The 12,396-nt window shown below is 40.7% G+C and overlaps 1 protein-coding gene across 1 annotated transcript in view; it reads right to left on the bottom strand.

The window, feature by feature from the left end:
- SNCAIP (synuclein alpha interacting protein) overlaps nt 1-12,396 on the bottom strand; it is a 184,226-nt gene that overhangs the window by 81,715 nt on the left and 90,115 nt on the right. Inside the window, exon 4 of the mRNA XM_075272296.1 lies at nt 8,474-8,546. Coding sequence (XP_075128397.1) covers nt 8,474-8,546 — 73 coding nt within the window. The remainder of the gene's footprint in view (nt 1-8,473; nt 8,547-12,396) is intronic.

The raw sequence follows: 12,396 nt of genomic DNA, 5'->3' as shown, positions 1-12,396 counted from the left end.
GATCTAGAGAAAGTAGACATTTATATATATTTTATATCCCTCCTATTCCTGGAAAAAAGAAAATAAAGCTCTTCTAATACAGAGAAAACATTTACATGACTATAAAGGATATAGTCCAGAGATGGACAGGAGTGTTATCCATCTGCTCACAAGATGGAGCTCTTCTACAAAACTGTCAAATGAAGATTATGTATGATGGGATTATATGCGTCTTGTGGTTTAATGGACAGATTTAGATAAGAAGAATTAGCATCAAGCAGAGTCCAAATATTTGAGCGAGATAATGGGCTGTTTGTTTGTATTGAGGCTCTCCAGACCCATTTATTACTGGATCATACATCATTCACTATTACACTGTTTACAATCCAGATAGTTTTCATGATGCCCTAATCTCTCTGGATTAAAAGGAGTCTGCCTGCAAAGAAAAACTAATTTTTCTACTCTACAGATCTTGCAAATAGAAAGTAGGACACTACAATATAATAAGAATATAGCAGGATTAAGGAAACTTTACAGGCAGCATGGCCTAGAGAAGACGTAGCTACTAGAGATGAACGAACAGTAAAATATTTGATATTCATAATTTGTTCCGAATAGCCGCTCAATATTCAACTATTCGAATGAATATCGAACCCTATTATAGTCTATGGGGAAAAATGCTTCGTTTCAGGGGACCACCATTCGACTCAGGAGGGTCACCAAGTCCACTATGACACCCCAGGAAATGATGACAACACCTCTGCAATGCAACTGGGACAGCAGGGGAAGCATGCCTGGGGACATCTTACAAGCCCAAGTAACAGTTTTACCCCACCATCAAAGCCTATCAACTACACACTTTCCGAACTAAAAAAAAAACACTATGAAAGTGGAAAAATACCTGGAAACCTTCTTTCCTCCCCAATTGGATGGACAGAAACCCAAATTTAAAGCTAAAGGAACATTAACAAGCAGCCCTTTAAATCACATTGCCCATGTCAACCACAGATGGAATAGGCAATGGGAAATCCAAAATTCCCCACCCATAACTGTCATTGTTTGTGTGTGTGTGTGATGTGGTGAGACCTTCAAAAAATCACTTTTCTGGCCCTTAATGTGAGCCCTTCCAAATTAAGTTACAGGCCCTTAAGCTGAGCTAGCAGCAGAGATTGAAGCCCTTCAGGTGACTTCAGCATTTTACCTGCAGAGTTTTAGGCCCTTTAACTTAGTTCAGCCTTGCACCAGCAGAGATTTGTTGGTCCTTTGGGTGAGTTGAGCCTTTAAAGAGCAGAGATTTAGTTTTTGGCCCTTAGAGTGAGTAGAGCCTTTAAACAGCAGTGTTTTTGGCCCTTGGAGTGAGTAGAGCCTTTAAACAGCAGTGTTGTTGGCCCTTGGAGTGAGTAGAGCCTCTAACCAGCAGAGTTGGGGGGAATCAGGGTGGATTGAGACTAGTAGGAGCAGAATTGTGCAACGCTGATGGTGGAGGAGTAGTATGAGGAGGACTTGTAGAGGGTGAGCACAAACATGAAACTTCATGTCGGGGTGCTTGACACCGGTAGACATGAAAATGATGGGTCTATCCAGTGGCTGTTCATTTTGATCAGTGTCAGCCAGTCAGCATTGTCAGCTGACAGCCGGCTGTGCTTATCCGTAATTATGCCACCGGCTGCGCTGAAAACCCTTTCCAAAAGCACGCTGGCAGCAGGGTAGGAAAGGACCTCCAATGCGTACAGCGCAAGTTCCAGCCACAAATCCAACTTGGAGACCCAATAAGTGTAGGGCGCAGAGGTATGGGAGAGGACAGGGCTGGGGTCAACCAGGTACTCCCGCAACATGCGCCTATACTCGTCCCTCCTGGTGACACTAGGCCCCTCAGTGGCGGTAGTTTGGGTGCCATTAATGTGTCCCAGACCTTGGAGAGTGTGCCCCTGCCGGGTGTGGACTGGATGGCAGTTGTTAGCCTGTTGGAGCAACTCTCCTCTCTGCCGCCGACGACAGTTGATGGAAACATCTCCATCATATTCTGCACCAGTTGCTTGTGGCAATCACTGATGTGACTGGCCCTCCCCTCTACCGGAAAAAAAATAGAAATATTATTTTTATACCACTGAGGGCCGATTGCTGGTCAACAACAACAACAACAGGAGATAACAGATACTCCAGTGTTTGGGTATCAGGACACAGCAACTCATCTGTTACCTCCGGTGATTCAGGACGTGGTGGGACAGAGAGAGGGACAGTGAATGGACCCGAAAACAGCTCCTGGGAGGTGGAAAAGGTGGGATTACTTTGCTGGGAAGATTGGGCATGTTGTGAGGAAGGAGGACCAGACTGTTGGGTAGGAGGAAGTGTTGAGGTAGAGGCTGACTGACTGGTGGAGAATGTGCTGGAAGCATTATCTTCCAGCCATTGTAACACCTGCTCCTGGTGCTCGGGCCTGGTTAGTCTTGTACCCTGCACCCTACTTAATGTGGCCATCAAGCCAGGGACTGTGGGGAAGCGCAATGCTTGCTGCCGCAGAGCAGTAGGCACGGTAGACACTGTTGGTTGAGTGCAACCTTGCTCCACATCTGCATTTCTACACCTCCGTCCTTGTCCCCTTGCACTAGCCTTACGCATTTTTTGATGTATACTAATGCCCTTTTTATGGTCTATACACCAAGAAAAGCTGGGTTGGACGTATATAGCAGGGACACACCGTCCGTGGAAAGCTCGACTCCTCTCCCTGCAGTATATAGCTCTGAAAAGAGCTGTTGTTTTTCTTCCGTTTTACCCTGCCTACTAGAAGCTAATACCTATCTAGCGCTCAGCAGATCTCTCTCTCTCCCTATCTCTCACCGCAAATGACACGAACAGTGCGCTGGCTATTCTTTTAAATCAGAAGTTGCATGGTTTAGCAGCCAATGGGTTTTTTCCATTTTTTTCAATGCCTTGGTTGTCGTAGTTCCTGACCCACCTCCCCTGCACAGTCATTGGTGCAAAAAACGCACCAGGGAAGGTGGGAGGGGATACGAATTTTTACTGCGTATGCCGTGTGGTATTCGATTGGAAACGAGTACCTCAAACGGCCTGATATTCGATCGAATACCTATTCGATCAAACGGTGTTCGCTCATCTCTAGTAGCTTCACACAGAGTTTTTTGGCGCTGATTTTGCCGCTGAATCCGTGTCAGAATCCATGTGGAAAAAAAGCCTCCCATTGACTAGCGGAAAAATGAACCCATTGAATTCAATGGGAGGCTTTTTTTCCACATGGATTCTGACGCAGATTCAACGCCAAAAATCTCTGTATGTATGGACCCACGGGGAAGTTAACTGTTGCTAATCACTTGATTTTTTCCATTGTTTCAGTTACTTTTGTTGTGAGTTATCATGATGCGGAGAGTTATCACATTCATGTAGTACGTCTATAGCTTTCTGGAAAATATATAGTGTAATTTGTGTTTTACTGATCTAAATTCATGTTCTTTCTTTGCTTAGGAGTCCAGTGGGTGGTCCTAGTTAGTGGATTACAGCCTTTCCTGTGTGCACATAGACATAATCATCAATCAGTGAGTAGGACCGCCCACATGACAACTAAACTAGAATGATCAGAGACTCAGAAAAATACAAGTTATACCAAAAAGTATATCTTATTCCTCTCAGCTGCTCTTTCCCTATAAAATGCTGCATTTTAACTGCATTTTCAATGTGACAAACTATCTTTAGGTTAAAGACCACTGTAGCAACCGCAGCTATAAAGTGCTGCAGAGAAAAACGTGGCAAAAACGTATTTATTTGCCGCAGGGCTTCTTACAGAAAGTCTGCAGAGTTTCCTTTGCAGACTTTGTCCCTATTATACCTGCGATTTACAAAAACACAGCGGTTTTGGAACTCACAGCATTTCCAGAATCCCTTCCACATTGCAGGTACTGTAATATGCAGCGCTGTTTGCCACAGTGTTTCTGCTGTGGCCAAAATTCTGCGTATTCTCAAGGTGGAGCCTTGGCTTTAAAATGTATAAACTACAAACTCTGGTCACACTATTGGCAAGACTTCTACATCCCATTGATCAATTTTTAACAGATAGCGGGCATAGAAGGCTCACAAACAAACAATTAGAAAGCCCAACCGGGCACAAGGACCATATGCCAACTGAGGATATTTATTCACCATTAAACAGTTGCACTTTATTGACCTATGTCTTTTTTTAACCTACTCACAATATAAGTATTAGAAAAAAACCCCACTAAAAGCATCTTAGAGTATTAAAGAGATTTTTCGCTAGATCACAGTGATGGCCTATCTTTTGGACAATGACGTGACTCGAAAGGGAATGAGCTGCTTTACCAGGCCGGATACATTGATACGCTGACAGTTCGTCTCTGCTGATCATTGGTTTAAGCTTTGAATGGCCATGAAATAAAAACCTACTGTGATAGGAATCTACTGTATGCAATATAATGTTCATAATATGAAAGAACAGTGCAAAAGTGATGGAAAAGCTGTGTCTTGTGTCAAGGTCTGTGGGACACAATTTGTATCTGTTACTAGGAGCCAGGCACCACCAGCTGTACACTAGTACGGCAGTGCAGACACAATATATAGAGAATGAAAAGAGCTCTTTACAGTCATTCACTGCTTAGCTTGACACTCATATAACTGGCTTCTTAGACCAGTGAGTGTTGTGTAATGCAAGTTTCCCTATTCTTAGCAGCTCTGTGGTTCCTTCCTCTACAGATAACATCAGATTAAGATAAACTCATTGCTAATAAAATAGGTAGTTTAATGTGTATGCCCCCTTTGTTTTTAAAGTGAACTAAGACAAAAGTAGAGGAATAGTATAAGGAATTATAGTGAGATGTACTTCCTTTAAGAGTATAAAGATTGAGGCACTGAAAGCAGGGCAGTTTTTATGATGTTTTTGAAAGTGGTTTTTTTTGGCATTTTTATACTCTTATATTCTAACAAAAGGAGAAAAAATGGTCCTTTTTATGTGATTCTTCTACATAGGATAGGAGTGGGTTCTGTGTCATGTGATAATACACTAGATCTACTTGTATAACTGAGGGAAGGAAAACTCAGACATAACCCACCTGCCCCAATATACTTAGCATAAATGAATACTGGCAAGATACATAGACTGTATTCCTAACAGGAACAAATAGTAAATGGTTTCTATAAGCTAATAAATAATGTGTGACATCCATTTAAAAGGCTTAATGCACATCATATAAAGAATGATAATAAATGTATTACTCATTGCAACATATTTACCCCTATACACGTCCCCAGCTGACCCATATCTTGTAGAAAGCACAAGAGATTGTGGGGGTTTCTTCTGCCTCTTGTGGACAACCAATGACTGCGCCCGTTCTCTGTTCATTGAAGATCCGGGAGCGGGTGACACTAAATGTTGAGGAGCACGCAGTGCAAGAAGAGAGGGGTACTGAACGAGGAAGCAATACAGACTATGGTCTTCTATTTACTGCCAGTGTTAAGACGGCCTTTCAAGTCATTACTTTCTATCTTCAGTTCTTGCTTCAGCCTCTGCTTGGGGGTAACTAAATACTTACCAGTAAGCAGGTGACAATCCTCACATAACTGCCTATAATTTCAGCGACTTTGGGTGCGGTTTACAGAATGTTAAGAGAACTAAAAATTTCAATAGCTGCTAACCTGCAACTCCATAATAGGTGAACTACTGTAACACAGTCACTCATGTACAGATGTGTCAAACCTTACCTTTGCTAAAATGTAAGGACTCTAAATTCTCATGAAACAAACTGAATACAGTAATACATACGAGCAACACCCATAACATGCTGCAATTCACATCAGAACCACTTTGTGGCTACAAATGTTATACCTAGACACATAGAGTATAAATATCTTGCAAAAGAATAGCGCAAAATCAAGTTTTTCTGAAAAGCTGATTATCTTTCCCACCACGTATTAAATACAAGTCAAGAGAAAGGTAAGAAAAATCCTATCAAATGTGATTATAAACTAAGTGGTGAACAAGTGCAGTCATCTCATAGGCCACATTATACCATTATATATCCCAGGTATATGACCTATGAGGTGCCAACATGGCCTGCCATGCCTTGAGCTTACTTTTGGAGTCCATCTGTAAGAATTCTCACATCCAACATATTGCTGATAACTAGTTGGTTTATGGTAATTTTACTACATTTTTCTCAATTAAAGTACAAATATGTTATCCATCTCAAATATAAGAAAACTCCTTATGCAGTGCTATTATAGGTCCCAGTGACAGGTCAGGAGTTTTCATAATTGGGAGGGGGTAAGGATGCTGACTGACAGCTGAAATGAGGGAGCAGAAGTGCATAGCTGAGTGATGTGCCCCTTGGGCTGCAGATAATCCAGGGAGTGCTGGGTTAGAACCTATTGACAAGACAGGGTTTCACGGTTGTGTGCTACCCTTTATTTTAATGGCCAGCACATGGCCGCAATGTAAATATATGATCTATTCACTCAACCGTGTGACCAATCTGTGAAATGATTCAAAATGCCGTTTCCGTCAATAGATAAAATCTATGAGGGATCTGTGAACACAGGTTACTCTTGGGATTACACTTGGCGGTGCAAAATGTACTTTCTCATGGCCGAGTGCACAGCATGGTCATGTGAATAAGTGCTTAGTGTTTTTGGGGCACCGATTTGTAAACTGCTTTGCTGGTTCTCCAAGGAGAACCAAACAAATGGGCATTGGCCTCAGCTCTGTTCTTCTGGCTCTTCTGTCCAGCAATCCAAGGGAGTCCCAACAACCAGACCCTCACTGATCAAAACTTCTACCATGACTCTAGAACATTTATAAGTTACTAAATAACAGGTACCTTTTAAGGAAACATACCCTAAAATAACACTTGATTAGGTGTAAAAACCAGGGAAGCTTTTTTAAGGCAGTCTGCTAAGTGCATTAAGGGTATTAAACCAATAACATCATTGGGTACGGATTTAAACATATTTCCAACTTACCTTTGTAACCAAATACAGATATAATTATAGAGAAAAACAGTCTCAAAAACAGTCTCAATACAGTGAAACTGCTCCAAAACCACCTCCTTGAGAAGACCACCTCTCTAGAAGACTACTTTTTGATGCATTTTTGGGTGGTCTTCTCAAAGAGGTTTCACTGCAAATCATTAATAAGCCATGTTCAATGCCACATCCTTGGACTCGATTGATGTCTCCACTGTCCTGCAACGTCACTGTCCTTGATATTAAGATCCAAATGTGGCTACTGACCTCAGCAAATAGTTTGTTGTCAGTTCCATTGTGGGCAATACTTTCACAGATGTAATGTGCATACACTGTAGCCATATATTTTAATACTGAGCATAAACTGCAGCGAGATTTCAATGTAGAGGACATTAACATCAAAGAGATGTCAAATAAGACCAAAGCAGTGACGTAGGGCAGGCTATATGAACAAGAGACATAGCACTTTCCTAACTTGAGACCACCCACAGGACACTTACATTTTTATTTGCACAATAGACCAAATAACTTTTTAATGGAAATATAAAAAAAACAAAACAAAAAACCTTGAGTCTTCAGTAGTTGATACCTTTTTTAATGGCTAACTAATAATGATGGTAGATTACAACGTTTCAAAGCTCTCGGCTTCTTCTTCAGGTTCGAAACATTGTAATCTACCATCATTGTTAGTTAGCCATTAAAAAAGGTATCAACTACTGAAGACTCTCAAGTTTTTTGTTTTTTTTATATTTCGTACCCACTAGCTAACATGGTACAAAAAGAAACATTTTCCTAATACTTAATGGAAATAGTAAGTCTATGTAAAGGTTTATGTCTCTGACCTGGAACTCTTATTGGTTTGCTACCCATAAAGGACCTGGAAGACTTTAAAGGATGTTTACCACCTCCTATATATAGACTAACTATAGTGGGTTGTAGAGCACTCTAAGGGAGGGTTCACACGGTGTAACGTGCCGCGTGATGTAACGGACGCAAAATAGCGCGGCGCATACGATCCCCGCTCCCATTGAAATCAATGAGAGCGTGAACGGCGCGCAAAAGCTCACGCGGCATCTACGTGCCACATCACGCGGCACGTTACACCGTGTGAACCCTCCCTAAGAGTTTTTGATTTGTGAAGTGCAACTTTTGCTTTGCAGAAAAAGATGTTTTTTTTCTTCAAAATATACAAATTAGGCTAAAGGTGCGCTACAGGCAGTTTTCTTTCTACAGTTATCATGAGCCACACATACTACTCAAACCCTACCCCTTATTCAAGGTATCCCTTTTCCTGCTGGAGCTATCACCATGGGACACCATTAGCCTCATTAGCATAATCATATTTTTATGTAAAACAACAGTTTTATCTGAAATAACAAAGGAATACAAGTAAAACTCTTAAAGTGCCCTACAATCCATAACCAAATACAGTAAGGGGGTAATAGACCCTTCAATAGTCCTTATGAATGTATTTTATTACTGACTTACATAACATACAAACCATTTTTACCTGCTCTGTCATCGTTCTGGACATCACATCTTCTGCATAGTTCTGGAATTGTCTTCAGGGATGTTATTGAATACTGAGGAAGATAAAACAACATGGATTATTACCAACAATGTAGGTTGGTGCGAGTACCAAGTTCCCAGGACTACATTTGTGCTCTAAACCCTACTGTAAATGCAATTTCCAGCACTTTGTGTGGGTGGATGGGATTTGTAACCATCTAAACTCACATTCAAATTAAACATTGTGTGAGCCATGCTAGTTAGAAAGCTATGTAACAAAGGGAGACTCAGGAAGCAGAAGCAAACTTCTTTAAACATAAGTCAGTGCCTGGTTATTTTTGCTCCCAAAGTTTACATTAAGATACATGAGACTGTATATACAAAATACTATAATTTCAGAGAAATTAGGTTAGTCCAATAAAACAGTATCATCGAAACCATATGCAGGACGACTAAGAGGACTAAAACTCAGCAGTATTTCAGTACAAAAAAAATATAGGCTGTATTAATCTTTTCCTGTTCAGAACTAAAAAAAATATTTCTCATTGACAATCCTGTAATTATCAATTACTTTTTTGCCTTGTATGACTTTATACCTATACGTGTGGCCTACTATATGAAGAGAAAATGTAGTATTATTCCATAAATTAGTTAATGGTTTATATTATTAGTCCTTTTAAATTTCTCATTTTTAACTTCTTTCACATGTAGGAATTTGCCATTGATTCTGCCCCAAAATGAGGTCCAAATTTCACCCTAAATCTACCTCCCACTAAATCGAAGCAGGGTGCTGATTCCACGAGTATTCAGCCACAGCAACGATGACGCCGGGCACTTGGCTAATTAGTCCCCAGTCATCTAAGCCACAGAGAAAAGCCAGAGGGCCAGTAAATGAAGAGGAATGTGACCTGGATGTCTGTTTCAATTCCTCTTTATTTAACATTATCTGAAAGGGTCCTTAAACAGTCTGCCCAGGCTTGAATTTAGACAAGAGGAGGCGAAGGGATAACATGAAAAAATCCTAAACTCATCTTTTTAATCCCCTACTGTGCCAATTCTGCTACTCTGTGGGCCGCACATGGCCGTTGCAGTCATTTACTGGCCCCAGCAGTGGTGCTAGCATGTATGGTGCATGACTGCTGAGGCCAGTGATTGAGTGTAGTGGTCGTTATTTGGAAATTAATCCAAGAAAAGTAGACTCTTGGGGGTCCTGCTTTATTAAGTGCCCACAAGAAGGTCTTCTGCTACTTTGTTGGGTCAGTCCGACTCGGATTACTGGGGTTGCAGTTATAGCAACTGAAGTTTGGCCCTGTACCCGGGGAAGTTTAAGGTCACACTCAACATACTAGGGCTGGTTAAAATTCTTTGATCTCCTTTCTGATTTCCTATGATGGCTGTACATCTTAAATGTGTTACTCCTGTCCACTGGTGCACTGGAGTGAGAAGATTAATGCTACACTGCCTTCCACTGTCACAAAGGAAACAACTAACTGTTTAATGGTAAAAATATCAGATAGTCAACAGCATTTAATAGGGGAGGGGCTGGTACAAAACAGGGAGCATGATTACTAAGTGGGGAGCACCAAGAAGGTATGGGGATGATGGATAGCTTGTATACACAGACATGTTATGAACAATCCTTCATAGCGAAAAGAAGGAATGAGAAATGTAAATGCTATTAAAATGTAGGATGGTCATGAGTTGCATAAAGGGGCTCAAACTATTGCATCACTGCTCAAGGCTCCACTTGGGACTTCCAAAATACCTCTTTAATTCATTTTTTTTCAGTCTAAAACATGTTTTATAACTTTCAGTCATTTTAAGTAAATGGCACTAAATGTAAGATAATGCATAAGGTCCAGTATGGAGGACTTAGTGATATTTTCACAGTGGAGGGAGGAGGGTGTATCTCTGTATAACATGAAGGATCTACATCACTCCGGGGCAATAATTAAAAGCACACAAAGTAGCCACTAAGTTTACTTTAGGAATTTAAAAGTGGTAGTCACTGCTGAAACATCAACAGACCCAGCGTCTCTACATTTCCACTCACATCATTGCTATATAAACATTCAGCAATATTCGCCTGGCCGATTATGGACACAAGTTAAAATTCCTCACCAACCACACTGCATGTAACGCCAGAGCTAAAAATGTTTTCTCCTCTTTTAGATGTCATAGCGAAGATGCCAATCAAAAACAAATGTGGGATAAAAAAATGGAGAAATTGAAACAATGCATAGATTTTACAAATGATATATTTATAGCGCATTGTGAAATAAAAGAGAGGAGAGCTGTGTAAAGCAACCGCAAACTCAGCCACATAAAAGATGTTGCTATTAATATGGATGTCTTGGTGCCAGCATGGATTAATATCTCTTTGTTCTGTTTTCCCCACTGCAAGAATTTGTAGAAAGATTATTTGGTTGTAGTTTGTTAGTTTCCTCTTCCGACTATTAATTTAAATTTATGATATGTAACAAGAATTTTTGGATTATTTTCACCAGATTCAACACTTTACTAAAACAGAGAGCAATAGGAATACTGACACATGCCAAGATTATAGGCTCGGCTAGAAAGCCTCCAAGAAGGTTGGTTTCTGTTGGGGCTGCTCCTGACTGTTCATACTGGTACAGGTTATCGTTCATTTACACTTGAAAAAGGGCAATTGATGCCCGAAACGCATTGTGTTGTTCCGAACTTTAATAAAGAGGTTTATCATCCATCTACTGGGTGAAGCGCGGTTTTCCTTTACTTTGGTCCTCTGGCATTTCGATTGACACCACTGGTGATAAGAATTCTGCTGCTCATTTCCAACCAGGGAGGAACCCCCTGTAAAACAGTTCTAATGTGCTATTGGTAGTTGTGAACTACAACTCCACCAGGAAAGAGTCGATTTGACTCTTATCGCAATATTCCCTCACCTAACAATACTGTACAGCTCGGTGCTGTTCTTGTTTTTGTCTTCACATGCCAAGATTATGACTCTCTGTAGCATGGAGCCATAACACAGTGCCAATATCATTCTATGAGCCTATAAATCTATGGGCCTTGTGAAATAAATGACATATTCTTGGGATAAGTCATCAATCGACGATCAAAGAGGTTCCAATACCTGGGATCCTCACCTATCAGCTGATGAAAGTGACCACACTATATGGAAAAGGTGGAAACCAAGCATATTGTACAGCAGCTGTGCTTGGTATTGTAGATCAGTCCATTTTATTTGAATGAGAATGAGCTGATGATACATGAATGAGATGTCACATGGCCTGTGAAGAAGAACACTACTGTCTCTTAAAACAGCAGATTTGTGGTGTAATAACCAAACATTGAAACATTTGAAACATTGTTTTCTGATTTCCCTTATAAATTGGTCTTAACCAGGGTTTCTGAAGCTTTATCTCCTAATTATTTCAGAGTCCCCCCCCCCTAATTTTTTTTCCCCAATTTAAGCACTGATTACAGTGATATACGGACATATGGACATATCTATATAGAGAGTGATTCAATGATACAAAAGTAATGGCTGGCAGTTAAAGTAACATTAGCGGTTAATCGTCAGTGACTGAAAATCCAACCAAACTGCTTTAGTCACCCATAGCATCCAATCATAGCCTATAGCAACCAATCTCAGCACAGCTTTTATTTTTCAAGAGCCAAATGTGAAATGTGTAAATTTGGTAAATGTTCTCACTGCATTTCACTTTGGCTGAAACAATTTGAAATTACTGGGTGTTTACGTCATGGAAAAAGTGCGGGCAACCCAAAGACTGCAGACTACTGTACAAAGAGTAGTCCTGGAAAGTCAACAAGGCTGACTGGCATGGAACTGCAAGTGCTGCAAACCACAGATAGTGGAAGATCTGCAAAACCTAGTATATTACAAGGGTAGTGCACCTCCACATGTCCATCTGGATGTTC

The sequence above is a fragment of the Leptodactylus fuscus genome, chromosome 1 (assembly GCF_031893055.1).
Source record: "Leptodactylus fuscus isolate aLepFus1 chromosome 1, aLepFus1.hap2, whole genome shotgun sequence".
Taxonomy (NCBI): Eukaryota; Metazoa; Chordata; class Amphibia; order Anura; family Leptodactylidae; genus Leptodactylus; species Leptodactylus fuscus.
Note: the sequence above shows the minus strand (reverse complement) of the source record. Positions and strands in the feature narration are given on the sequence as shown.